The sequence below is a fragment of the Ictidomys tridecemlineatus genome, chromosome 6 (genome assembly GCF_052094955.1).
Source record: "Ictidomys tridecemlineatus isolate mIctTri1 chromosome 6, mIctTri1.hap1, whole genome shotgun sequence".
Taxonomy (NCBI): Eukaryota; Metazoa; Chordata; class Mammalia; order Rodentia; family Sciuridae; genus Ictidomys; species Ictidomys tridecemlineatus.
The window spans coordinates 10,031,280-10,059,259 of NC_135482.1; the positions used below are offsets into that span (position 1 = coordinate 10,031,280).

General features: G+C 59.1%; 1 protein-coding gene and 1 long non-coding RNA gene across 4 annotated transcripts in view; one reads left to right on the forward strand and one right to left on the reverse strand.

Annotated features, from left to right (window-relative positions):
• On the reverse strand, nucleotides 1-27,393 carry LOC144378534 (uncharacterized). Of its 3 annotated transcripts, XR_013440287.1 has the most exons (4): nucleotides 3,819-4,265; nucleotides 3,457-3,513; nucleotides 1,029-1,150; nucleotides 1-750 (listed from the first exon to the last, which is right to left on the reverse strand). It is a non-coding gene; the product is annotated as an uncharacterized LOC144378534 (long non-coding RNA). The 3 variants fall into 3 exon arrangements; XR_013440288.1 differs by lacking the exons at nucleotides 3,457-3,513; nucleotides 3,819-4,265 and adding an exon at nucleotides 27,173-27,393; XR_013440289.1 differs by lacking the exons at nucleotides 3,457-3,513; nucleotides 3,819-4,265 and adding an exon at nucleotides 1,351-1,579.
• The window catches only part of Cacng2 (calcium voltage-gated channel auxiliary subunit gamma 2), a 117,566-nt gene continuing 116,184 nt past the window's right edge, over nucleotides 26,599-27,980 (forward strand). Inside the window, exon 1 of the mRNA XM_005322292.4 lies at nucleotides 26,599-27,977. Coding sequence (XP_005322349.1) covers nucleotides 27,767-27,977 — 211 coding nt within the window. The 5' untranslated portion in view covers nucleotides 26,599-27,766. The remainder of the gene's footprint in view (nucleotides 27,978-27,980) is intronic.

A 27,980-nucleotide genomic window follows, 5' to 3' on the forward strand; every position in this document is an offset into this window, starting at 1 on the left:
GGGGCGGGTGGGAGGGGCGAGGGGAACGGGCCCAGGCCTGGACATCCCTGCCCTGCGCGGTAGCCCTGGGTGCCTTCAGAGGCCTCCCCGATGAGTCCCCAGAAATGACCAGAGAATGACCCCTGACCAGCCCCTCGCCTGCTCAGTCACAGTCCCTGTCCCCCTGTCCTAGTAGATGTCAGCCTCTGCCTGAAGCCCTCCAGAGGCCCCCGGGGCCTGCAGCCCTCCTGAGGGTGGGGGAGGCCAGGGCTGGAGGACCTGAGGCCCCAGGGCACTTTCCTGGGTCAGAGGCCTTCCCTCAGCCCCTCCCCCGCTACTCGGGAGCTTCTTGCTGCCTCGGTTTCCCCGTCTGTTGATGAGACACGAATGGAGCTCTAGTTTGGTTCCTCCAGAAACAGACCCCGTGACAGTGCTCAGGAGGGGGACTTGGGAGGTGACCCAGAAGCTCCACAGGGTGAGACAGGGAGCCTTGTGGCCTCCATTCCACGGGCCCCTGGGGAGGGGACTTCGGGGAAGCATGGCCTCCCCGGCTTGTCCAGCCTGTGTCTTGCAGGCCATGGAGTGACACAGGAGGCTGCCAGCAAGAATGACAAGCATCCTGGGCAACCTCTGGGGTGGGCAGGAGTGTGGGCAGAGCATCAGCAGATGCACCACTGTGGGTACCTCTCGCAGGGGCATGCAGATTCACCGATGTCATACGTGCAGAGTGCTGGCCCCGTCTGGACCCAGTGAGCACTGGACAGGTCTGAGCTGAGTTATCAGTAACAAGAATGTCATATTGTAATAATAATAAAGCCCTTTCCCCCTCCTACCACAGGGCCTTTGCATAGGCCATTCCCCCTGCCCACCCTCCCTCCACCTGGTTATTGTCCGCTTTTCCTTCAGCTCACAGTCGCAGCACCCCCTCCTCAGGAAAGCCCCCTCCCCACCACTGCACTCCACCAGGTCTCTCCCTGGGACGTACTCAGAGCCCCAACTCTGCACCTTTCGATCAGAGCATTTCGTCACTGATGTCCCTTCCAATTTACCTGTGTGGTCCTTCTCTCATTGCCTTCTCTCCTGCTGGACCTCAAGCTCCACGAGGTCACCAGTCGGGTCTGTTTGTTGAGGGGGACATGCCAGGGCGGAGCCCACGGTTAGCAGAGGGTGTCTGGAAAGAAGCCAGTGGACAGGGATGAGAGGTGCCACAGGCCCAGCAGAAAGCCACAGGGAGAGCCAGGGGCGGGGCTTGGGGAAGTGCTGGGGTGAGCCAGGGCAGGCAGGCTCAGTAAGACACGCGCTGTCTCTGCCCTCCAAGAACTTTCTGTCCCCTGAGGGCACTACTTCAGGGAGCGTGGCAGAGAGCAGGACCTGGAGCAGGGGCACAAAGACAGGAGCTGTGGAGAGAGGGCTGTGTGCCGGCCACGCCCGCTGCACCTTCCCCGGGCACCTAGGAAGACTACATTTCCCAGCCTCCTTGTGGTTTGCTGCAGTCATATGACCAGCTGTGGCCAATAGGACGGGGGAGGAAGTGGTCCACCGCATAGAATCCTCCCCACCATCCTGCATGCCCTCCACAGGCCCAAGGAGATGAGAGCCAGGGTCAGTGAGCTTTTTCTATAAAGTCAGAAGGCAAATATTCTAAGTTTTCTGGATCATACAATTTCTGTCACAGTTAATCAACTTTGTCATTGTGTTCCTGAAACAGCTATTGACAAAGTATAAATGGACGGGCACGACTGTGTTTCAATCAAATCTTGTTTACAAAGAAACAGGTTGTAGGTGGCCAACCTGCATCCTAGAGGATGGGAGAGGAGTTGGTGGAGGGACCTGGGGCCCCCGTGATTGTGTGGAGGAAGCCGCACCCTGGCCAGCTGCCATTTAGTTGTGCTCTGAAATGTCAAGACACTGAGACTTGGGGATTATTATTATAGTATCATTATTATCATTATTAGTAGTAGCAGTACCAGGAATTGAACCCAGGACCGCTTAACCACTGAGCCACAACTCCAGCCCTTTTTATTTTTTATTTAGAGACAGGGTCTTTCTAAGTTGCTTACGGCCTCCCTAAATTACTGAGGCTAGCTTTTAACTTTCAATCCTCCTGCCTCAGCCTCCAAGTCACTGGGATTACAGGTGTGCACCACCGTACCCAGTGGGATTATTTTTTAATAACAGGTAGTTTATCCAAACTAACGAGGAAGACTTCACAGAGGAGGTGACATTCATCTTGGGTTGACAGGTTAGCCCCTACTCGGGTAGGCAAGATGAGGAGGGGTGTTCTTAGGAGAGACAGACCCTCGAGAGCCAACTGATAGAAGAGTGCAACGTAGTGTTTGGGCTGTAAAAGGACATAAAAAGTGGTCACCAGGAAAGAAACTAGGCCCCATATTTGAATAACGAGGCCAGGGGCGGGGGTGGAATGCGTGTCCACTGGTTCCTTGCTCCCCAGCACGTCTTGGTGTCCTCCATTTCTGCATTTTGTCCCTGGCGCCCCTGCCGGGCGGGCCCTTCCTTCTGCCACCTGCTGAAACCCCACCCCTGTTTCAGGATGTAACGAAATCCCTGCCTCCTCCGCTTGGAGAGGCCACTGGGCCTCTCAGCAAGGGTACAGGCTTTGAGGCCAGACAGAACTGGGTTCAGATCCTGGCTCAGTCAATAAGAGAAGCTAAAGAACAAACTTTATATATAAAAGAGCCCAAATTCACTGAACTTGAAAACTTTTCATTCCTTATCTCCCCATGGGATAATTCTCAAAATAAGGAATGACCTCTGCGCAATGACCAAAGCCAGCATCGCAAGCAGAAAAACAGTGTAGCCCAAGAGCATGACCACAAAGCCTTTCGGTGAGACCTCAGAGAGGTTTAAGGTGGCACCTCCCGGGCCCTCAGACTACGAAAGCCAGTTCTGCTAAACAACAGAGCAGCTAAGACTCCTAGAGAGAGCTTGCCAGGAGTCCAGGGGAAAAGAAACGGGATTTATTCCCTGATTCATAGGAACCCCACGCAACTTTTAAAGGAACTGTAGTGGCTTTTAAGGAAAAAGATGGAGAGAGAGCCAGATAAAAAGAAAGGCTTCTGGGCTCTTGAATCTCTATGGGGAGGGAAAAGGTTTAGAAAAACTAGTCAGATACAAACGCGATCTCTCCCTGGAGAAACCGCAGGGCGATTCAGAGGAAAGAACCAAGAGCCCAGAGCCTGGAGTCAGCATGGAGAATTACTCCCAGGCCCCCAGAGCAGAGCAGGCACCCAGGAGCTGGCGACACGTGCCCAGGTGGATTTTGAAGCTGCTCTGGACCAGGTACTGCTAGGTGCCCCCTACCTCCCCGCTTGTAGTTTGGGGGTGTCTATAGGAGTCACCCTATGCCTGCCTACCATCGCCGGGTATGGGGGAGCAGGAAAATGGTTCAGACCTTGCTATAGGGAAATGGTGACAGACCCCTGGGAGCCGCACCCCAGGGCCCCACCACATCCTCACCTGCACCCCTTCAGATACCGAGGTCCTGGGCTTCGAGCTGGTGACATGAAGAGAGGCCTTTGGAGAGGGAATAAAGGTATTTGGCCTGTGGGCATGCACTGGTCTGTCAAGACTGCCACGGTGACATCCCACAGACCGAGGAGCTTAAACAACGGTATTTATTCTCCCAGGGGTCGGAAGTCAGATCACCGTGTGGCAGGGCGGCTCCATCTGAGCCTCCCTCCTGGGCTTACGGGTGACCATCTTCTCCCTGTCTTCACATGGTGTCCCCCAAGTGTGTCACATCCTAACCCCTCCTTGTGAGGACACCGGCCATTATACTAGGGCCACCCCTGAAGGCCATTAATCACCCCTTTAAAGACCTGGCTCCAAGTGAAGTCACATTCTGGGGTGTTGGCTTCACGTGTGGATTTAGACGTGAGTCATCGTGAATCTTTGATGGTGTGTGTTCCACAGATTCCCGCCCCCACAGGTGACCTTGCCACTCCTCCATCAAGAAAGGGGGTCTGTGTCCCCTCCTCTTGACCCTGGATGGACCTGTGGTGTAGGCCATGAAAGGCAACACGGCCTCTTAGAGGCCAGCCCAGCCGCCATGCTGGAGGGAAGCACAGACCACATGGGGAGGCCACGTGGACTTGCAGGGGGCGACTCCAGGTGAGGTCCAGACATGGATGTGCTCAGCAAGCAAGAGGCCTTCTAGGTGGCTCCTGTCCCAGTCCCCATCTAACAGTGACCGAAGGAGAGACCCTCACTGAGGGGCAAAGCTGGGCCCGGCCGACCCCCAAACCACCAGCAGTAATGACGGTCACAAGTGTCTTTCTTCTCAGCCTTTTAGGTCTGAGCCCAGGGGCGCTTACCACGGAACCACATGCCCAGCCTGGTTCTCTTTCTATTTAGAGACAGGGCCTCGCTTGATTGCTTAGGGCCTCGCTCAGTTGCTGAGGGACAGATGCTGGGGACCCAGGCCTCCGTGGGCTGGACACGCCTGGTCAGGGGCGAGACCACGACCAGCTTCAGAAGGAAGCTGTCGTCCGGGCCCCGCTGTCCCCTGCCCCTGCCTGGACCCTCTTCCTGTCTTGCCGACCACACTCTCCCCAGCTGCCCGACCAGGTCTGGAATGTTCTCCTGTGGCTGCACTTTCTCTGTTCCTGTCCCATTCGGGGGGCAGCTGCGCCTGCTCTTGGTCCCCACCCTCCCCTCCTCCCTCCCAGCGGGTCCCTTCCAGGGTGCCCTCTCCTCTCTGTCCCCGTGGCTTGCTGTTCTGCATCCTTTCCGTCGGCTCTTTCTGGAATTCCGTCGCCCTGTCCGGGTCCCTCCCGGCTCCGACTGGTGGCCCCCACCCTGTGGCCCCTCCCCCTCTCTGCCCCTCCCTCTTGTCCGCACCCTTCTCTCTGGGCAGGGGCCTCCTCCGGCCCTGGCCTGACTCCTCATGTCTCCTCTGCTGGCCGCTTGCCTTCCTCAAACTGGGTCTCAGTGCTGCCACCGCGGCAGGACACGCTGGAGGGCGGAGGCTCCCGGGTGAGGGACCGTTTTATTTTTACAACGTCCTTGGGTGGCTGAGGTGTGTGCGGGTGGGGTTACAGCCGGGTGGGAGGGACCGGGACGGCGAATAGCACTTGCCATTAATATAGGTCAGTAGCTGCGCTGCGTCCCTGATGGTCCCGTGCGCGGAGAGCCTTGTCACCTGGGCCATTTCTGCAGAGGTGGCTGCCACACCCGCTCAGGGAGGGGCTCCCTCCCCCTGCACCCGGGGTCTTCAGGGACCCGGCCCCACCCCCACAGCTGGCAGTGGAGGAGGCCACCTGTCACACCACCATGAAGGACTCACCTCTGACCCTGTCCTGCCACGTGTCCTCCTGCAGACTCAGGATCTCCCATCCTCATCTGAAAAATGGGAGAACTGTCCCCAAGAAAAGGACCAAGGACATTCCCAAGGCAGGAGAGGACAGTGTTGTTGAGCTGTCACCTCTGCCCTCCCCACAGCAGCCCTGGGCTCCCATTTGACAAAGAAGGAAACCAAGGCTGAGGCGCCTGTGACTCCGGACCTGACAGGCCCTGCAAGTCCCCGGGAGCCACCACACAGAGTGCAGGGGACCTGACTGACAGAGGAGCAGGAAGGCGCAGGTCGGCAGGAGGAGCAGGGGTGGCCCAGGGAAGGCGCTTGTGCAAAGGCCCTGGAGCAGCGCACAGGATGAAGGCGGCCCCCTGGGGCTTCAGGCAGACAGTGCTGGGCTGCAGCTTCTGCTCCAAAACATCCTCGTCTGTGGCGCAGGGAGGAGGCCGCAGAAGAGCAGCAACCAACAGGAGGAGTCCTGCAGGGACGGCTCTGCAGGGATGGCCGAGGCTGGGCCAGAGCCCTGGGGCAGCCCTAGTGGGAGCCGTGTGACCGTGCCCATTGACAGACGAGGAAGTGAGTCCTGAAGAGCCGCCATGGCTGTCCACAGGACACGTCCAGCGAGCACTGGTCTCTGGAGTGGGACCCCGGGTGTCCCCCCATCCCTGAGCACCCCTCTTTCCTCAGGTCCTCGGAGGGCTACAGACCTGGGCCCGGGGCGGGCTCCCAGGTCACGCCCAGGCCCTGGGCTCAGCGGCAGGAGGAGTGGGTGCCGCGCTCTGGCCGCGGGTCTGTGGAGGACGATCCCACCCTTCAGCTGCCCTCCAGGAGATGCCCGTCCGTCCCCAGCGCAGGCCACCCTGAGAGCCCCGGCCGCCTCCCACTCCCCGTTTCCACCGACGGCAGGAGTCTCCTGGGCCGAGGAACGTGTTGGTGGAGGCTGGTGCTGCCCGTGGGCAGCGTCCTGGTCACAGAAGCATTGTCACTGTCCCTGCTCCCACGACACCTCCCCCCTGGCTGAGGGCAGGGGCATGTCCCCTCGGGGCTGGCCCTGGGCTCGGCTTCCCAGAGTGCGGGGGACTGCGTCTGTGGCCCCTGTGGTACTCAGAGTCCCAGAGGCAGCTGGTGCCTGGCCCAGAGGTGCCCCGGAGGGTCAGGCAGCACGCAGCAGACTCCGGCCTGAGACGGGGCTGAGGGAGGACGGGGCTGGAGGCCAGGCCGGCAGGGGGCCGAGGGGACGGGAGCTGCGGGGCGCAGGACGCTCCTGCCCAGAGGACAGCGGGGCGCTCACAGGAGCGGGGAGGCCGGGGCGGGAGGAGGGGCCCTGGGGAGCAGGGCCGGTGCCGCCGTATCTGCACCTTTCATCGCAGGCGGCCTCAAGTCCTATTTGAAAATGGAGAATAAATAAATGATCAAATAATGAGACGGTGTTCCCTCCCGCAGCCGGTGACCTTGGAAGGGTCTTCAGTGCGGTCTCTGCTCTGGGCTGGCCGTGTCAGACTCCGGTCATCCCCGCTAACCAACACCACTGGACAGCTGCCGCAAGCCAGGCCCCGGCAGCTCAGGAGGCACAGCAAGAGCCCAGCCTCTGCCCTCAGGAGCCCATAGTCGCCCCCCTGAGATGGTGGGACATACAGACCCAGGAACACCACTGGGGAGTCACTTGGGGCAGGGAAGCAGGGGTTAAGCGTTCCCTACAACTGAGGGTCTCCAGGAAGGGATGACCCCTACCCAACACTCAAGAGCCCACGAGGCATGTGCAAAGGCCCTGAGGTACGACAGACCAGGGGTCTGAAAGCGCTTTGGTGTCGGTGGAGCTTACGGTTGAGATAAAACAAGATGAACCTAGAAGTGGGGACAGGAGCCAAGTCGGCCTCCCGCACCCCAGGATGGCTCGGCTCCCTGGAGACTGGAACAGCCCTTTGTCAGTGGGAGGCACCGATGATGCCCTCCTGCGCCCAGCGTCAAGGACAGATCTGAGGATCAGAGCGCAGCCACAGACTCACCTGCGATGCGCATCCTGTGTAAGGCGGGGATTTAGGGACCTGGGACGGCGGTGAACAGAACGGGCAAAGGGCTTCGCCCCGAGAGCTGAAGGGCCGGATCCCACAGCAAACAGGATCGCCATCCCTGGGGCCCGTTCTCCCAGAGCCCACCCTTTGGGAAACCCGCAGGATGGCAGAAGGCAGCCCTGCCACGGATCGACGTGGGCCTGGTGAGGAGCCCGGGCGCGGGGCCGCCACCTTCCTGGGAGCCGACTTGAAGGGGGGAGCGAGCGTGTGCAGTCAGGGCAAGGTGGGACCAGCCAGTGCCAAGGCCCTGAGGCTGCGGTGAGCCTGGGGTGGCGGGAGGGTGAGGGGGCCTGCGGGAACAGTGGGCACAGGACGGCCATGGAACAGGGGCCCGGGTCAGGAGGGCCTGAGTGAGACGGGGCGTCCCGGCCAGGCTCAGCAGCCAGCAGCGGCCACGGAGGACGCGGGCTCTGGGCTGAGCTGGCGGGCGGCGTTTCAGAAGTGGCCGCGGGGAGGATGCAGTCAGAGCAGGGCGTGCTGAGAGGGGGTCTCGGGTGTCCACAGCCCCCAGGTCGGGGTGTCAGGAGGGGTGCACGAGACGCAGCTGGGGCACAGGGACAGATGGGACTAAGAGAGAGAAATTTCATGGATCCCTGACTAGCATTCCTGAGGACGTCCCCACTTGTCCCCGAGGATCCAGGAGGACCGAGGCCTCTGTGCTGGGGCGCGTCCTCGGGGTTCCTTGCCACCCACCTGCAGGAGCCATGGGGGAGCACGAGGCACCAAGTGGAACCCAGCACGTCCCCCGCTCCCCCGCACGTCCCCCGGCTTCAACTGACTCAGGCACCCGCCCCCCAGGAGCTCCGGGATGGCCACGGACTGTCCCCATTACCATAAAGGGTGGACACATGGAGGTGCTAACAGAGACAGCTGTCACTCTAAGTAACAACGCTGGGGACGATGGGGACAGAACCGGGGGGACGGGACGTCATCCCTTCCAGGCCAAGGCCAGGGCTGCCGAGACAGGCCAGAGAGGACAGTCTGATGGTGGCCAGGTCACCTGCTTGGCACAGGCCCCGTGTGAGGGCTTGTCATGGAGCTACAGGACAGGGGACACCATGCAGGGGGCAGTGGCCCATTTTCACCAACCCAGCCACCCTGCCAACCCGGGGCCTGCCGCTACTGCGACGCAGTCAGCTGGGGCCAGCTGTATGAGCGCTGTCTGAAGGGACATGGGCACCTGCCTCTTAGGAGCCCAACCAAGATGGGTCCTCCCAGGCCACCTGGGAGGGGACAGGCCACATGCCCCCGTCAGGGCCCCCAGGAAGACAGGCGCAGAGGACGGTCCTGGTGACGGCCACGACACCTGCCCGGCGCAGGCCTGTCCCGAGGCTCGTTCCCCTTGCGCAGGGCAGGGGGCTCCCACGGGGGGGTGGCTCACGGCTGCGAGTCGGGGTCCCGCAGGGTCATCTGAGGGGAAGCAGGGGACCCACCGTGGGTGACTGAAGCAAAGAAAATGGGGACCAGGGGTCCAATAGCAGGTGTGGCTCAGTTTGCTGGGTCAGCGGGACAGCTGGACACCAGGGCCGGCCGCGGGCAGGAAGGACAGTGCCAAGAGGGACCGACGTCCGTGTCGTAGCCTGCGCGTCTCCGGTTGGGAGGTGGGCGGGGTGTCACCGAGTCTCTCTGCTCTAGATGTGACGTCCAGGACAGGAGGCTCCTGAGCGGAGTTGGTCAGGGAGGACAGGTCACCTCCATGACCCTGCCTCCAAGACTGGACCCAAGGGACAGGGTAAAACCGCCCTCCAAGAAACCAGGGAGCTGTGGCCAGAGGGAGGGGGTGGCTCTGGGGCCCGGGGCACCTCCCTGACTCCGGGCCTGGAGGGCCGTCCCCGCTGGGCCTCTCCCCGGTCCTGCCCCTGCAGCACGGGCAACTGCCCACGAGCCATTCCCTGTCTCCGCCTCGGCCTCCTCACCTGTCGAGGGCCCTGGAGGTGACATCTAGACACCTGCCTCAGCGCCTGGCCAGGCGAGGGCCGGGAGCAGGAAGCTGGGTCCTGGGCTCCCCCCCCCCCCCGGATTTCAGAGGCGAGATCCCACCTTCTCCAAGCAGCTCCGCCTCCTGGAGCCCTAGCGCCCCAGACCCCGGGACTCGGGACCCGAGCTGGCCGCAGCGTGTAAGGGAGACTGCAGTCTGTGCCCGCTGCCTGCCTAGAGTGGCCCTCACCCCCCAGCCCCTGTCCCCCCCGTCCCCAACCCCGGGAGCAGGCCTCTGAGCAGCCTGAGCCACGGAACCTGCTGGGCCTCCAGGAGCTGGGTCAGGGCGATGCCAGGCGTGTGGAGAAGCCACCGTGGGTGGCAGGCAGACCGCCTGCCGGGACGAGGACCTGCAGGTTTCAAGGCCCAGCCCACTCCCAAATCTGGGGCCTGGGAGCCGGAGCTGTGAGGTGGACGCCACCCGCCCAGGAAACCGAGGGCCGCCTGGAGCAGAGCTGCACCTGGAGCTCCCCAGGACACGGGCACAGGCCAGCTCACGCCCAGAGCGGGGAGCCAGCCGGGTGGCAGCAGAGGCTGCCGCTTCACGAGGAGCAAGACGGAGCCAGATGACCACACGTTCTCCTTCGGTAACCAGAAGTGCCCGGAAGCTTCCAGAATCGGCCTGAGGTGCCCTATGGAAGCCGCTGCCAGCAACCAAGGCCCGAGAGAGAGCGTGGGGCAGGAAGGAGACCAGGAGGGCGGCCTGCCCCTGCCACCTCCCGAGCCCGGGCTCCTCCCCGGGAGCTCGCCGGCCTCCCCGCAGGACACAGAGGACCCTCTGATTTGGGAGTCGGAGCCACGCTGCGTCGGCTCCTCCCTCAGCCAGGACGGGGGCTGGCACAAGGCTCCACGTGGGAGGCCCAGCCGAGTGACCTGGGACAAGTCGTGTCCCTCTCAGGCCCGTGGTCCTCACCTGCCCTGCCACCTAACACCCGCTCAGCGAATCTGTAGGGAGAGGTGACAGACCCCCTGGACAAGGTCCCCGCACGTGGCCAGGCCACAGACGTGTGACCTGTCGCCTCTGGAACTCATGTCTCCAGTTACGTCTCCACACCAGGAAGCAGGCCTGTGCTGCGAAGCCGCCACCCAGTCGGCCGGCCAGAGGAGGCCACTGGGAGGGACGGGGCCTGGCCTCCCCTCGGGCCCATAGGGGTTTGTTGAGCACCTGTTTGGTGCCGGGCTCCCACCAGCTTCTCCGTCCAGGGACCCCGAGGTAACGAGTCCTGCTCCCCACTTGCAGAGGGGGCTGGCAGGGTGGCAGCCCACGCCCAGCAGTGCCCCCTGCTCCCGGTGGCAGGCGGGCGGCCCCTCTGCTCACCGCAGGACGAGGCCTCCACGCCCTGGCCTCCATCCCGCCTGTGAACCAGCAGTCCCTGCCCCCAGCCCTGAGTCTCCACTTCTCCATCAGCTCACTGAACCGGGCAGCGTTCCCAGGCCCCATTCAGGGAGGCTCCGTCATCCGCAGGACACAGTGACAGCGTGGAGGTGGGCCCAGGGACGGGCAGGGTCAGGACGGCACTGCCCCCATGGCCACCAGGAGGCAAGGACGGGGCCGGTGGTGCCGCAGCCCACGTCCTCCTCCCTAAGCCCAAGGTGGGCACCCGTGAGCCCTGGCGGAGGCTTTGGGCGTGTGACCCGTGACGCGGGAGGCCCAGGAGGGTCAGCTGGAGAACAGGGCTGTGACTTCACCCCGCCAGCACACGGCGTGGCAGGGCCAGGAAGAGGTGCCCCTCTCAAAGCCAGGGGAACGCCGGGTGGGAAGGTGACAGGCTGCCCCCGGCTGGCCCTGGACATCGGGGCACCCTTGGCCTCCAGGCCTCAACCTCAGGCTGTTATTCAATGAGATGGTGACCATGTCCATGGCTTTGTGCCGTTTGCTCCGCTGAGCGTCTTGTGAGCCGGGTGACACCCTGACTGGACAGCACTGTCCCCTCCATGCGCCAGACCCGGGGAGCAAGGCCACCTTCCCAAGGTTACACCACTGGGCTGCAGTGACCCAGGACCAGAGCCCGAGGGAGACTTCGTCCCCTCTGGTGGGGGCGGGGATGGAGCGCCGGGTCCAGCACAGGGAAGTGGCCTCCTCCACCTCCTCCAGCACCTGGCTTGGCAGGTGGAGAGGCCCAGGGCCCAGAGGAGCCTCGCACGGGGCTCAGGCTCAGCTGACCGCAGCGCCCCAGTCTCCCTGCGCATTTAACAGACGATTCGACCATTTCAACACCAGAGCCTGTTTGTGTGAGGCATTGCCAGAAACCCCCGCACTCCACTGTTTTGAGATATATATATATATATATATATATATATATATATATATATATATATATATTTTTTTTTTTTTGACAATCCCTTTGGGCTGTCCAAACCCACCAAGATGTCCTAAGGCCAAAGGGGCTGAGAGTTGCAAAGACCTGGGCTCTTTTTTAAGATTCTCTAACTTCTAATTGCTGTGTGGCCCTGGGTGAAGCCCAGCCCTCTCTGAGCCTCAGTTTTCTCAACTATCAAATAAGGTAGTAGACTCTCCTGTCCTCCCTGATGTCTGTCCACTCTGGCTTTCAGGGAGCCCAGTGAGTTGTGTCCTGGGCTATAGGACCGAGGAATGCAAGCCTGAGTGATTTTTAAAAATGTGTGTCAGCCCCTGGGTAGCTTTGGATTATTTTGGAAACAGAAGTAGAGGCACCCCATCCTGCAGAGAGGGACACTGAGGTTTCAAGGCATGAGGTCCTTTGCCCCAGGTCCCACAGCTGGAATCCTGACCCGGGCTCCAGGTTGGAGCTCCTTCCTGACCCTCTGAGAACAGGCCCTGCCCCCCCACAGTGTCCATGGAGGGTGAAAGGCCAGTGGAGACCACCTGCCTTAACCTGCAGCCTGCCGCCCAGCCTGACCCCAGACCCAGCCTCCTCCCTCCGCCCCAGAGGCAGGACTGGATTGGCCGAGCTCCTGACGTCGCTGAGTCTGCGGGGCCGCTATGCAGCAGCACTGAGGCCGAGAGTCGCTGCTGTCGGTCCACTTACGTTATCAAAGGCTGGGGCTCAGGAGACCCAGAGACGCGCCTGTGCACCCAGCTGGCTAGAGCCCCAGCAAAGACGAGCCCCCGAGCAGCAGGTGGGGGTGTCAGAGGAGACGCCAGACGCTCCCTAGTGAAACAAGCCGAAGGAGCAAAGACCTGTTGGGTTTGTGCTCAAAGTAGCTACAGATTGGATCTTGAAGACCCTCCAAGGGCCTGTGTGTTGAAGGACAGTGCCCAGCCCCTGGCCCTGGTGGGAGGAAGGTCTACAAGAAGATTAGGGGACTCAGCCCTTCCCAGCTGCCTTGAGGGGACAGCCTCATCTGCCACAGGCCTGAAGCCATGGGTCCAACTGGCCCATGTTTTGGACCAAAACTTCTGAAACCGTGAGCCAAAATAAACCTTTCCTCCTTTAAGTTGATTATCTCTGGTATTTTGTTACAGTCACACAAAGCTGACCAACGTAAATGCCAACAGAAGACAGCAACTCCAAGGCAGAGCCGGGCATGTTGGGCGACTCCCAAGGCTGCCCTCGTTGGAGTTTAAACGCTCTTCCCACAGAAGGGGTGTTCTCTTGGAAGTGGGCTCCACAGAGGAGCTCAAGGCACAACCGGCCGGCCTGGGCCACAGCCCACGTGTCTGGGCATCACAGAGGGAGCGGCAGCCCTCTGGTAAGAGTCACTGGTGAGATGCCTCCCGCCTGGCTCCTGGGGGAAGAGGAGGCCGCGGGCCAGGGGCAAGGGGAGGAGCTGCTGCCACAGGGCCGCCATGCAGAGGGGCAGCCAGGATTCCTCTATTGAAAGAACTTCGAGGACATCCTCTGTGACCCTCCAGGTCTCTTCCGGGGAGAAAGAGACGGCGTCCACACAGGGCTTGCCACAGCGCGTTGTTAAGTGTCCCGTTTTATCACCTGTCACCGCTGTTTTACACACTGAACCTCGTCATAGGTGTGTAGATGGCAGGAGACCCGGGACACGCGGGGTCTGCACTGCCCGCTGTCTCAGGCGACCCCCGAGGTCTTGGAGTGTGTGCCCATGGAGAGGGGTCTGCTCCTGCCTCCTCCACGTCTGCTGCAAGCTCCTGCTCACCCTCCAACGCCCAGCTCAGAGCTGCCCACAGAGGAAAATGAGTGGCCGTCCATGCCCAGCCCCTGGCTCAGCCTCGGCATATCCATCAGAGGAGGAAAGGATTTATCCGGGGAAGGAGGGCCAAAGACCTAGCGAGTTTATTGTTCTCTAAACCTGAAACCTAAAGACGGATTCTAACGTCTGGACCTTCTGCCACACCTTCAGCCGTCCTGCCAGCCCCAAAGCTGCTTCCCCGGCACCCAGCTCCGTCACCCTCTGGGCCCTCTGAAGCCCTGAACTGGGTGGTCCAGCCCCAAAGAGGTGTGGCAGTCAGAGCCCCAGTTCAGCCCCCGGAAGCCTCAGAAGAGCGGAAGCTGCTTAGCCATATTTCTCAGACTCCACAGAGAGGGCCGTGGCCTGCAGCCGCATTTCTTAAAACTCACCACCTGTTCCCATCTGCCTCCCTCACCGCCCCTAGAGTCCCTCCAACTCCTCGAAACACCCCCGACTCCAAGGACAGGCCCCTTGTCCGTGCCCCTCCCTCCCTGTGTTCTTGGTTCTCACCCCCAGGCTTCCCAAAACTCGAGTCAAGAATCAGCAAACCTGCCGGGCGCGGTGGCCCACACCTGTCATCCCAGCGCCTCGGGAGGCTGAGGCAGGAGGATCGCCAGTTCAAAGCCGCCTCAGCAATGTGAGGCCCTAAGCCACTCAGGGAGACCCTGTCTCTAAAATAAAATCCAGAACAGGGCTGGGGGTGTGGCTCAGCGATTGAGTGGCCCGAGTTCAATCCCTGGTACCAAAAAGAAAGCCGCGCAGGGTGGGGGTGGAGAATCCGCAAACCCCGAGGAGCGGAGAGCAGGGCTGTCCCTTCCTGAACAAATGTGTTGTTTCTGGCGGCTGCTACAGCAAGGTCTACCTGAGCCTCTGCTTTTAACCCAACCTGGACTAAGGAGCGTCTGGAATCTTCTTCACCCGTATGCCCCCCTCGTCCTTTTCCTCTGCCACGTGGGTTCCAGGCCGATTGTACCATCAAGGGGACCCAGTCACTGCGCATGCCCCAAACCTCACCCCGAAGTCCACACTCTCAGCTCGAGTCTCTTGGCCCCGTCTCCCCGTTTCCACCTCCCCCACGTGTTGTGGCTCAGGTCCGGTCCCTATAAATGTGCCTGGGCAGCCCACCTTTTCTCAGGAGAGAGATGGTGCTCGGGGACAGTTTAGCTACGGAATCCATGAACTTGACCTTGTCAGTAACTTAGGACAAACACAGACCTGCAGGATCCGTTTGGCACATTATGCACCCGCCGTGCAGGTGTGACCAAGCCCTGGAGACTCTGCTCTGTGGGTGCTCTTCTGGAATTTGAACTGCTTGGCACGGTCACCCAACTCCTCCGAGGTCAGCATGGCGGCCCCCCCCCCCACCGTCTCACACAGGGCTGTGTCCACACCGGCTCCCGGGACCCGCTAACCAGCCAGCCAGCGCTGCCAGTGAGCCTGGCATTCCATAAGCAGCATAGATCAATTGGAAAAGTGAATTACCCTTGGTTAGTGACTAATAATAAGATAATAACTTTATAGCCATTCAAAAGAAGTGTGTAGGAGCTGGAGACAATGTGGCAAGAGCCAAAAAATTGAATTAAGTTATGCAAAAAGAAAAAGAAACATCCAAAGCGGGTGACTTTGCAAGAGGCAAAGACCCGTTCATGTGGCGTCAGAACTGAATTCATCACAGATGAAGTTCCGCGGCAGAGCGCGGGAAGCGGAGCTTCAGTGATCTCTGAGCCTCTAAATCCAATAAACATCCGAAGCGACAGAGACGTCTTAGTTCACTTGTTTGAACCTCGAACACCTTCCCGCGTCGTGCAGGGAGAGCTGGGACGTCCACACGGCTCACGCCTCTCTGTCCTCGTCCACAGTGCTCCGCCCGTTGGGCTTCTGATCTCTGGGCTCTTGCACATACCCGTTCCTCTGCCTGAAGGACGCCCCCAGATCCACGCAGACGCCTCATCTCCACACAGGTCTCGGCTCCTGGGAGGGGACTTCTCTGATCACCTTCACCTTCCGCCCCACCTTCTCCCAAGTCCTAGTCCCTTTCCTGTTGCTATAACAGAGTAACCGAGACTAGGGAATTTATAAAGGAAAGAGGTTTCGCTTTGTGTACAGTTCCAGAGGCTGGGAAGTTCAGGATCTGGAGACTGCCTCTGGTGAGGGGCTCGTGCAGAAGTTGGAAGGACAAGTGGGTGCAGGCACAAGAGGACAAGAGGGGCTCAGTCCCCATGCGAGTGAACCTGTGCCCCTGAGAACACCATGCATCCATTCATGAGGGCCCCACCCCAGGGCCCAGCACCCTCCCCCAAGACCCACCTTCCAGTGCCGTGGCCCTGAGGAACTCAGCCTGCAACTTAGCCGGGCACGGTGGCGCACACCTGTCACCCCAGTGCCTCGGGAGGCTGAGGCAGGAGGACGGCAAGTTCAAAGCCAGCCTCAGTGATGGTGAGGCGCTAAGCAACTCAGTGAGACTCTGTCTCTAAATAAAGTACAAACACAGGCTGGGGAGGGGCTCGGTGGCCGAGTGCCCCTGGGTTCAATCCAGGTAACTCTCAGGGACACCCCCACACCATGGTATCCCTTCATGACCTTTCTCCAGGTGACACCACTCTCTCCTGGGCCACTCTCCACCTAGAGCTCATGGGGACGAGAGGTAGAGGCCCAAGACAGCGGAGGTCCACAGCGCTGGAGCCCCCGACGCTGATGGTGGCCTCCGGGTCCCGGATCCGGGGCCTGTCCTGTCTGCCCTTCAGGAATGACAGTCCCCACCCGCGGCTCTGCGGAGGACTGGGCAGGTCCGGGCGCAGGGCAAGGGGGCTGTGCTGGTGCATTTTAAGAACTTTTTTATTACGGAATATTTCAAACACAGACCACAGCAGAGGAAGCAGGATCCTGAGTCCCCTCCAACCCTCCTCGGAGCTTCCACAGTCACCGAATCAGCCACACGCTGCGCCGTGTCCCCACCCCAGGCCACTTAGAGGCAGATTGCTGCTTCCTAGATCTGCATCCCTAGCATTTCACCAGGACTAGAGGGGACTCCTTCAATACGTCACCACAAAACCATTATCACACCCAGAATACTGAACACAGGACCACTGTCACACCCTGACGGCGAGCCTCTGTCTGCCTGGGCCACCCTGTGCCCCTGACCCCAGCTCAAGGCCGAGCCCAGGACAGGTCTCCATAAACAAGTGTCCTGTAAGAACGCGGCTCATCTCTCTGCCTCGGGCCTCCCATGTGACGACCCTCTGAGGTCTCAGGCCTCTGAAGCGTCCTCCATCGGGGTCCGTGCTCTGTAGACCTTTTCGTGCGATTCCTCTTATTTGAACATTATTAATATAGCCCCGGGTGGAGAGATAGAGGGACGGGGAGGGGAAAGGGTGACGTCATTGTTCCAGAAACTTCCACTGACAACTGAAGGCTGGAGCCCGTCTTAGGCACTGGGATCAGCAATAACTAAGATCCTCTTGAAGAAAATAACCCAAAGTTCATGCAGAAGAAAGAAGAACGTGGGACTTCTAGATCATAAGGAAAAGAATTTGGGGAAGAACTCGGATGAGGACGTGTTGAGGCGTCCCCAGCCGCTATGAGCTGAGTTGGAAGCGGCACACAGACCAGGGAACACAGAGCGCTCAGAGCTGGATCCGAGGATGCTGGAGAGCTCGTTCTGTGGCAGAGATGACATTTCAATTCAGTTAGAAAAGGAGCAATCGTTTTATTGATGGTGCCAGTACAAGAAGCTATCTTGAAAGAAAAGTTGAAACCTCATCTTACATCAGACGCATAAATAAACCCAGATGGATTGAAGAGTCAACAGTCAAAGAAATTAAAGCAAGAAATATCTTGAAAGACCAATCTCTGGCATTTTTTTAAAAACATCATATTTAAAAGGCATATTTTATTGCACAAAAATGACTTCTGTGACAACAGATACTGTTCACAAAGTCAGTATAAAAACAGATGATTGGAGTGTAAAACCATTTGCAAGGCAGGTGTCAAACAAAAGGTTAATATTTACATATGCAAAGCTGCTACAAAAGAATATATGGACAAAAAGGTCCATTTATTTGCCTCCTAGTTGGGCAAAGGTAATGGGCGACATGGCACAAATACCGGTTAACCAACGTGAGAAGAGGCACCAACTCACTGGTTGTAAAGGCGACTGAAGTTATAGTTACTATGAGGTTTCCTTTTGTCCCCATCGGACAGACAAAAATTAAAAATAATGCTGACACCTATTGCTGGAGTTAATGCAGGGAAACAGTGGGCTTGTGAATCGCTGGAGAAACTCAGAGTGTCACAACACTCTGGGAAAGCAATCTGGCAACAGCAGCTAAAATAAAGTACATATGCCCTTCAGTGGAGCAGTCCCACTCCTGGGAATGTATCCCACCAAAACCAAACTCCAACTGGAAAGATGCGTGTTCGAGGGTGTTGACTGCAGCACTGTTTAGAGCAGAGGGGGGGAAATACGGGAAACGAAGGGACGAAGCCATCACCGCACTTCCTCGCCGTGAAATAAGAAGCTGCCACTCAGAGACTCCGTCAGGGCTACAGCAACCGACTTGGAGGGTTTCCCGGGGCGCTGCGGGGAGCTGCTCCCAGAACCCCAGGAGAAAGGGGTGCGGCAGGACCTCGATGTGGGGTGCCGGGGAGAAGCTGGGCACGGCGGGCAGGAGGACATGAGGGGTGAGCTTGGGGCCACAGGCAGGGCGCGGGGGCTGTGCAGCCGCGGGCTGGAGGCGGGAAAGGTGCCACCTCCGACCTCCCCCAGCACCTGTGCCGCCTCCAGGTGCTGGGTCAGAGCCGCCCGCCTGCCCGAGGAAGAAACTGAGCCCTGAGAGGGGGACACAGCGTCCATCCCTGAGGTGGCTGGGACAGTGACCCAGTCTTTGGGCTCCAGACCCCGCTCTCTTTCCACTATGTCACTGGCTGCGGTGTCCGTAGGGGACACACTCCCCTGGGCAGCAGGACCGGGCCTGGGTGCAGCCCGGGGCAGGCTGGCGAGGAGGCCAGGGCTCCTACCTGCTGTCACAGAGTCACTGGGAGGAGAGGAGCAGGTGACCCCCACCGCTCCTCCCCTCTCTGGAACCTGGACCCTGTATTGGCCAGGACTTGGCCGAGCTGTAAGTTGTGGCTCTACCATCTGCTGGCCGTTTAGCTCGGCCTGGTCACTCCCCAAGTCTCTGTGTCCCTGGGTTTAGGCAGCATTAAAGGAGAAACTATCCAGCACCCAGAAGGCGATCCATTAACATGAAGCTCCATGGCGCACGGGCCTCAGGACTGGAATCTTGACTATCACAAACTAGCTGTGTGACCTTGGGCACACGGTTTAACCTCTCTGTGCTTTAGGTTCTCCATCTGTAAAATGAGCGAGATGATGGACTGTCCCTCGGGCCTGCTGTGAAGATCCAGTGAGTTCATACGTGGTGAAGCGTTCCTGGCACAGTCTGTGCCCCGCGAATGCCCTGGTACCTGGTCAACAAGGTTCTCCTATCAGTAAAGAGAATGTGAGGTCATCACCAGTTTTTTCTCTCCCTCCTCCCAGCCACTCCGACCCCATTATGAGTGACGGGCTGAGGCCTGCTCTGTGTCACGCTCTAGGCAAGACTCAAGCCACCTGGTGAGCAGGGGCCGGCCCCAGCCTCTCCTCTGGGGAACTATTTGCAGCTCAAGGGAGTGGGGAGGGACCTGGAAGCTCTGTGCATCCCCAGGTAGCAGTGGCTCTGCCACCAGCGGGCGCATTCTGGCACCTGTGTGTCACGGGAAGCCACCTCAGGAGAGAGGACGGATCTCCAAACCCGACAGGGACCAGGAGTCGGGTCCTCGTCCACCCGCTACAGCTGTTCCTTCTCAGGCCTGGCGGAGACAGGAGGCTGGGCGGGCCCCCCCCCCGTCGGTGCTCAGAACTGATGACAATGACCACTCCTGCAGGTCAGCTGGGGTGGGGCTGGCCACACTCGGCAGAACGGCCCTGAAGCGCCCCACGTGAAAACTCACCAGGGAAAGCCCTCGTCCAGGCCCCGTGAGGACAGCCCCCAACACCGCCACCACACCCATTTGACAGATGGACTCACTGAGGCACAGAGAAGTAGAATAGCCCATCCCCGTCTCCACTGTCTTGGGAGAGGGGGCAGACATCACTACGTCTGATGTCCACGGCCCTGGGCCCGCCCACCACCTGGGCCCAGGAGGAGCCTGAGGGTCCCCCACACACTGGCCTTTGGGTCTACATCTCCACAGGAGGCCAGTGCCTCCTGCACTGTGTCCAGGGCTGGAGGAGGGACTCTGCCAGGCTCAGGACTCTTTGCTCCTGAACCCTCAGCCTGGAAGCCTTTGGGCAGGGCAGATGCCCCTGGAGAGCAGGAGCAGGCAGTGGGTTTGCAAAGGTCACCTCCTCCATGCAGCCCTCCCTGCTGTGGCCCATCCGCCTGCAGCAGTCCTTGGACCTGCTGATGGCAGACTTGGTTTTGTTTTTCTGTGTCGATGGCACAGAGCTTGGCACGCAGCAGGCGCTGGGCTGGATTCGAGTTCCCCCGACCCGGTCCCACCAGAGCACTCGCCACGGCCACCTTCCAGCACCTTAGAGAGAATCATCACAGACCCCCCGCGCTTCCCATGGTCACCACTAAACAATCCATCATGCAGGCAATTTAGCGTCTCCTCCCTCTCAAGTCCTGGAGGCAGAGATGCCGCCCGTCTCAGGCACTGGTGTGACTTCAGCACATAGTAGGTGCTCAGCATATTTTAGTTCCACACCCCATATCTTTGGACCCACTGGTCGCTGTGCCCAGAAGATCCTCCCCTGGCCTTCTCTGCCTCCTTGGCCTGGGCTCACCCATAAAACCCAGCTCGGCTGTCACCAGTCCTTCCTGAGCCCCCAGTGGTGTCCCCTGCCCTCCAGGTGCTCTGCCATGGCCTCCCGCCACCCCCCCCCCCCGTGCTGGGCTGAGCTCCCTTGCTGTCCCTCTCTACATCCTTCCCACTTTTGCATTTTATTCCGGTCACATAGCCCCCAAGAGCAGCTCGACATGCAGCTAATATTTACTCAGGCTTACTGTGGAGTAGTCACTGGAAGTATGTGTCCCACGTCACTTTATTTAATTATCAGAACAGCACCTCAAGGTAGGTGACGCTACCCCCATTGTCAACAGCCTCCCTTGAGGTCACCTCCTAGGGCCACACTGCCTAGGTGCACCAGGGCTGGACCCTGATCCCCAGGGTCCCCTCCCCAGCCTGTGTCTCGGAGCCCCGCACCCGGGTGGTCACCACCTTGTTGATGTGCTGGAACGCACACGGAGGGGTCCCCTCCGTCACCTCCTATGTGACGCTCTCCAGGCCCCACGTTGCCCAGGGACCTCCAGAGCCTCAAAGAGGCTGGTCTGGCTGGAGGACAGAAAGGGAGGAAGGGGGCTGTGGGTAGCCGAGCTGGCCCCAGGCCATCGGCACCGTCTCTGTCCTCCTTCAAGTTGCTCTCCCGGGGCTGCTGCTGGCCTCGCTCGCCCCGCCCGCTTGGGTTTCTTCTCCGCTTCCAGCCACGGGACCCTCTCCTCCTGCCCTTCTCTCCTCAAAGTCCTCTACGTGACATGGAAGTGGGTGTTTTCTGCTCTGGAACCTGATCATTCCTCACTTTCAGGGGCAGCTGGTTCCTGCAGAAACCCCGCACCAGCCCGCTGGGCAGCGTGTGGCCACGCAGAGCTGACGGGAGGTGGCAGCCCTGGAGGGACAGTGACTTCTCTGCAGGAATTCTTGACACTCTGCCCGTGGGGCTTTGCTACCTGTTCGCACCTGGCTCAGAGCTAGCCACTCCCCCCCAAAACAGGGCGCCCTTCCCGGGCTGGACCAGCCCTGCTCTACGGTCCACGCCCCTTGCCACACACACCGGGGCTTCCTGAGGCTTCTGGGGCTGCTGCAAGAGTGAGACCCACATCTCCCACCATCTCCTTCCTCCTGGCCGGTGGCTGAAAGCCCCACTCAGACCTCTGCGCCCCAGAGGTTCCAGGATGGGGCTGAGCGCTCTGTCCACGGCCAATCAGGGCCTGTCCTACTGCACCCGCCTCCCTCAGCCAATGAGGGCCGGCTCCTCCAACTTCCACTTGCTGACGCAGGACTCCCTTTGCTTCATCCCAACGATCTGATTCGTGCATTCAGAAAACACCCACAGAGCCCCTGTGGTGTGCCAGGAACTCTCCAGGCACTGGGGTCCCTGCAGTGAACGAGAGAGAGTTCTGACATCCCTGAGGAGGTGGGTGGGTGTGAGAGACTTCAGATAATCCACAAGAGAACATCAGGCTTCAACCAGCGCCACAGAGAAACCTCAGAGTGACCACTGCAGTTGTGTGGGCAGAAACGCCCTTCCGGAAGCCAAACTGACACCAAACTCAATGATGAGCTCACAAGGATTGCACTGGGGCAGGGAAATGGCACAAACAAAGGAACAAACAAGGCACCATTCCCACATTTACAGTTGAGTAAGTTGAGTCCAGAGAGGTCACATCACTGCCCAAGGTCACACTGTGAGTGAGCGGCCAAGCTGGACTCAAACCCAGGTGCACATGCCTCCACAAGCCTTTACCCTTCCCTCACTGCTACGGCCCAGGCAAAGGCAGTAAGGCCAATGCCCGCCCCACAGCCACAGGCCCAGCAGTCTCTCTGGCCTCAGCTCAGCCTCCCTTCCATCCCCACCAGCCGTTCCAGATCCTTGAGGCTCCCCATGTACAGCTCCATGCCTCTGCAGCTGCAGGGCACACCTATTCACTGTTCATTCATGCATCAAAAACATACCACAGACCTACTATGTGCCAGGCAAGCTCAGACATCAAAGAGAAGCTCCAAAGACAGGGAAAAGTGCCACAAGAGGAAAGCACAAGGTCCCCAGGAGCACACAGTGGGGACTGTCAGCCTCCCACAGCTCTCTCCCAGGCTAGCCAGAGGGTCCTGGATTAGCTGTCTGCTTGTCGTCCTCCACAATATGGGTATTTTGACAGCATTTACATCCCTAGCACCTCAGCACAATGCCTGGCCCAGAGAAAACATGGATTTGGGCTTTTATAGCAGTAAAGTAATCCATTTTTATTAAGCACCTACTATGTGCCAGGCATTGTTCTGAGGGCTGGAAATATGAATGAAGCAGACCAAAATTTCTGCCTTCAAGATGCTTGCGTTCTAGGGGCACCAGAATGCAATGGCATGAATCAGATCCATTCCTAATTACTTAGCTAGCACCCCGAAAGTGAGAGACAGGAACAGGGCAGGAAGGGGACAGCATGTGGCAGACACTGGCTAAATGACCAAAGCAGAGTTCTTGGCTCTTTCCAGCTCCCTGCAGCGCCCACTTGCCGGCCTACGCCTTCCTCACAGTTGCTCATCCCGCATGGATCGATTCTTCCCCAAACGCCTCTGACCACCCCCCTCCCCCACCCCACTGCCCACACCGGCCCCAGGCCTGACCCTCTGGAGCGTGGAGACACAGCACCTGCCTGACAGCCTCCCTGGTTCTCAAGCCTCCGATCCCCACCCGCCTCCCCCAGGTTGCCCCAGCCTCCACTCTACGGCCTCCAGGTGCTTAGTCTAGAACATTCTCATCCTCCTCTCGGGATCCACCTTAGTATTTTGTCCCCAAACTGCCAGTCATCTTTCCCACACCTCTGAGCCTTTGCACCAGCAGCTCTCCGAGCCGGGAGCCCCCTCCCGCCCACCTACCCACCCCCCTTGACCTGGCTACCTCTTCCTCATTCCCACACGGCAGTGTAAATGTCCCCCCCTAAAAAAAAAATGTCCTCCCCACCGCGGTTGGTGTGGCCCCACAACATCCCGCACCGGTTCGTCTCCTGGGTGTGGACTCCCAACTCCCTGCCCCTCCTGCTCCTCTGCAGAGCCTGGAGGCAGTGATCATATCTGCCCTATCACCCTCTTGGGCATTGACACACAGTAGGTGCTCAATTCTCTGAATGAATAATGAATAAAAGGATCGACTTTGGACTTGGTGCTAACAGAACTTGAAACCCTGCAGTGTTCATATCTCTGCCGTTGCAGGACTTGATGTATGACCTTGGGATTTGGGATGTGACCTCACCGAGCCTTTGTTTATTCAGCTATAGGAAAAGTCATTACCGAGCATTTGCAGGATGGTTTGAGAGTCAAGTGTGAACATCTGTGTGAAAATGCCTGGCACCTGGAAGTCACTCCATAAATGCTTGCAAATCTGTGGGTGCAAAGTAAACAGCCCTGTGTAACGTGGAGAGCTCGTCTCCGGGGCCAGGGCACGGCCATCAAGACAGGCTCTTGAGTCAGGCTGCTGGACGAGGCGCCCCACTCCTCCGGTCACTAACAACACAACCACGTGCCAGATACGTGGACCCTTGTGCAACTCAGTTTTCTCATCTGTAAAATGGGAATGATGAGGGTACCTTCCTCACAGGACGGCTGTGGATCCAACTCAGGTGAGGGCCTGGCGACTGCCCGTGCCCACTGAACACTACTAGCTGGTGTCATCGCTACCCACACGGAGCACTGACCGCTGCACCCTGACACCCTTATCCATGCTGCTCCTCGATAGGCAAAGAGGCCAATTTCCAGAGGGGTTAAGTGAGTGCCCAAGGTCAAACAGGAAACTGCAGACTTGTGCTTCAAGGCCAGGTCCGCTGCGCCCAAATCCCCTGTTATTTCCACTCCATCAGAGAAGCGGCTCAAAATAGGCCTGTGGCATTTCGGCTAATTTCCTCTAAGCCCTTCCCAAGTAACGAACCGTGGGCTTGCAAAGCTGCTCCCCCAGAGCATCCATTCAGCAGCACTAAGTACGTGTCCTGGCGGGTCCCAACCTTCTGACGGGCCCATGCCAAGCCAAGTCTTCCCGGGTGGCCTTGCCTTGTCTGCAGAAGGGACCTACAGGGGACAGCTGGATGGGGAGGGGGAGGTGCATGACACCAGCGTTCCATCAAAGAAACCGAAGATGCTCCGCATGTAAAGTGGGGGGAGAGGAGAGTCGCCCTGGCTGAGCATCCGCCTGTGCCGAAGCCATCGCTGTCTTCCACCACCCAGTCCTCACTGTCACCAGCCAGCTTCTACTGGGACCAGCCCTGCGTTAGGGCCCCAAGATGAGATAGAGAAGGAGACCCAGCCTTGACCTCCAAGGTAATGAGGGACCACACCCCCCCAATAAAGAGCCGCAGACGTGATCACAGAGGTCTCAACGGTGGCCGTGATGGGAAGCTGGGAGCCGTTTCAGAACAGGGTGGGCAGCTTCTACGGTACCCACTTCACACACAGTGACACTGAAGCTCCGGAGGGCCAACTTGTTGGGAGCCCTGCGGGCACCGAGCAGCGGGGTGAAGCTGTGCTCAGGACCTGCCGGTCTCCAGAAGTCCCTGCTCTCTCCCTGCAGGCAGCTGAAGAGCTGCCCCCCCCCCCCCGCGCCCGTGCTTTTCTCAATGATGATCTGGCCAGAAGATTAATCAAATGCTGCTAAAGCTGCAGCCACCATCGGTGGCTTGGGGCGAGCTGTTTCTACAGACAAATGGAGGTTTCAGAGCTCCTGTTCCTTTTAAGCAAAAGGTTCAGGGGTAGGGGATGAGAAGAAGGGCCCTACCCCCAGTGTGAAGGGACTTCCTGACAGGTCAAAGGCATCCAAGGTGACAGGCATGAGTGAGGGCGAGCCTCGCAGGCCATGTGACCTCACCCAAGGCTCTCTCCACCCCCCAAACAGCCCGGGCGACCTCAGAGGCCTGGGTGCCTGCCCCTTCTGTTTTCCTCAAGGACAGCAACCAAGGAAAATGGCCCACTGGGGCCACTGGTGACCTGCTAGGTCCCCTGCCTGGTGGGATCCGCAGACCAGCCCTCCCCTCCCAGCTCCCAGCTCGTCCTCACAGGACAGAAACCAAACTGGAGCAATCTTTACCCTCAGCCTGCAGGCACTGGGCAGAGCTGAGAGAGTCTCGGTTCTCCTCTGCTCTTCCTGTACCAGAAGCAAAGCAACGGCCCCTCCTAGGAGTCCTTCCCAGGAGGAGGGTAGAAGAAAGGAAAGTTCTGTGCAAGGTGGAGAAACAGGTAGTTTTTCCACGATGAAAAGAGTGCATGGGCCCTACCTGCCAATCGGCTTGGAGTCAGGCAAGGGGCTTTCCACGCTGAAGAATCGGATTTTAATTCAGTCATTTTATTCATCTACTCTTTGATAACCACCAGACCACTGAGAACTTATCAGGCAAATGATCTCAACCCAAAAAGTGGGGGGAAAGGAAAGAAAATAGGGAAGGGTTGAGCTTTGAGATGGAAACATCTCGAACCCTCCCCCAACTGACCCATCAAACTCACGCTTCTCTCCAAGCTCCCCCCACACCAAAAATAAATAAATAAATAAAAGGCACGCACCTACGTCACACCCCATGTGCTCTCATTCACTTAACTATGAAACTGATGGGGGGGGGATGTCATCACCAGCAGCAGGAATTAGTGTGCTGCTTTTTCCCAGGGTCACATCAGAGGAAAGTTGCACATAGAGAAACAAGAGGTGATGCTGGAGACCAACCCAGGGACCTGATTCCGCTGAGCAGGGGGAGGGGCGCTGAGGTGCTCGGCTGTTCTAGCAGCGAGATGCTTTCTCTCTTCCAAGCCCCGTTTATGAATGACAGAGGAAACTTGGAAAGATACGCATCTCGCCCACTCCCCCTGCAAACATGTTTATCCTCGAGATGAAAATCATGGCCCAAGCCCCAGTTACCAGTCACCCTTTCGCACCCTGATCCATGAATAATCTTTCCAAAATGTCTGCTCGTAGAAGCAAGATTCGGGATTTCACGAAAACTGCAGAGAGACACAGACAGTACAATGCGCACCCCCTGACCGCCGGGGAAAGACAAAGAGGGGAGAGGGGACCGACCAAGAGGAGGTGCATCTACCAAGCCCATAAACCCCAACAGGTCCCCCGAAAAGCCGCGAGGACCGAGGCCCTAGAACAACACGGGGCGCGGGTCGGTAATTACCATGCGGGTCCTATGGCCACCACTTCCAGGCAGAGGGACGGCTGGCTGAAGTTTGGTGCCCTGGGCTGGTGCTGGGAGGGTTGTATTTGAAGCTCTGGGCACGTAGGGATGGCATGAGAAGGAGGCTGAGCTGGAAGGAACACCAAGGGGGGAGGGCAGGGAGAGTGCGAGCGAGGGAGAGGGAGAGGGAGCGAGCGATCTCTGGCTACGCCTTCCTCTGAGCTCCGGGAGCCCGGGAAGCGCTCATTCGAGGCCGGGGGAGAGGAGCAGGAGCAGGCGCGCGGCCCCGCTCGGCCCTGGCCCGGCTGCCCCGCGGGAGGGAGGACTCGGGCCGGCGCCCCCCTCCAGGCCGGCCGCCCTCGGGCCGCGGAGCGCGGCGCGCGCAGGGAGCTGTCCAGTTCAGCACCACCGGGAATGCAGTAGGTGGCCGCGCCTCCGCCGGGGGCCGCGCGGGCAGCGAGGGGGCAGGCGGCGGCCCATCCTGCAGCCAGACGCCGGCTCCCGGCTTCCAGGAGCTTTGCAGATAGGGGGAGGGAAGCCCGCCTCGACTCTCCGGGAGAAACCCCCTCCCTCCCCCACTTCGCCCACACTGCCCCCGCCACCAACAACAATACCCGCCGCCGCTGCTCGTCCTGCCGCCGCCGCCGCCGCGCCTGCCCGCCCTGCGCCGCCGCCGCCGCCGCCGGGGCCGAGCCATGGAAGGCGAGACCCCCGCACCTGTGCCGCTGAGATCAAGGGCTTACCGAAGGCTGGGCAGTCGGGTCTGAAACGCCAGCGCCCGGGACCCCCAAGGAAGAGAACTGGCGAAGCCAAGGATTTTCATGGCGCAGGCCGCAGAGCCGAGAACCAAGAGCGAAGGTTGCATCTGGGCTCTTCGGATCTCTAACTGTCCAGGTCCCGACCATGAGAGATGGTGTTGAGCACTCGGCCGCTGCCTGGTTCACTGTGGAAGCCATCTCCAAATTAGCTATCACATATGGAAACTGGAGACCAGAATTTTAGGAAAAGAGATTAAGGCATCTCACTTGGGGGGGGTGGGGGGTGTCTTTTTATTTTTATTTTTTCTTTTTTTTTTTAAATCACTGCAACTGGAACAGTTTCTGATCTCAAAAGGCAAGCCTCTCTTCCCGTGTGATCTTTATAATTTACACTCTTTTCCGTGAGCTTTCTTACCTTCCTTTTTTTTAATCTCTCCACACTCAATTCACACATCTATCCATTTTATTATTAGTGGAATTATCTTTAATTTTTTTTTTTTTTTGGCGTTGGTACTCGCACCCTCACACATACTCTCCTGAGAACCCGAAGTCGGTTGGGTGTTTATATAATGAAGAATTATGGGGCTGTTTGATCGAGGTGTTCAGATGCTTTTAACCACCGTTGGTGCTTTCGCTGCCTTCAGCCTGATGACTATAGCTGTGGGGACGGACTATTGGCTGTACTCCAGGGGGGTTTGCAAGACGAAAAGTGTCAGTGAGAATGAAACCAGCAAAAAGAACGAGGAAGTTATGACCCATTCTGGGTTATGGAGAACCTGCTGCTTAGAAGGTA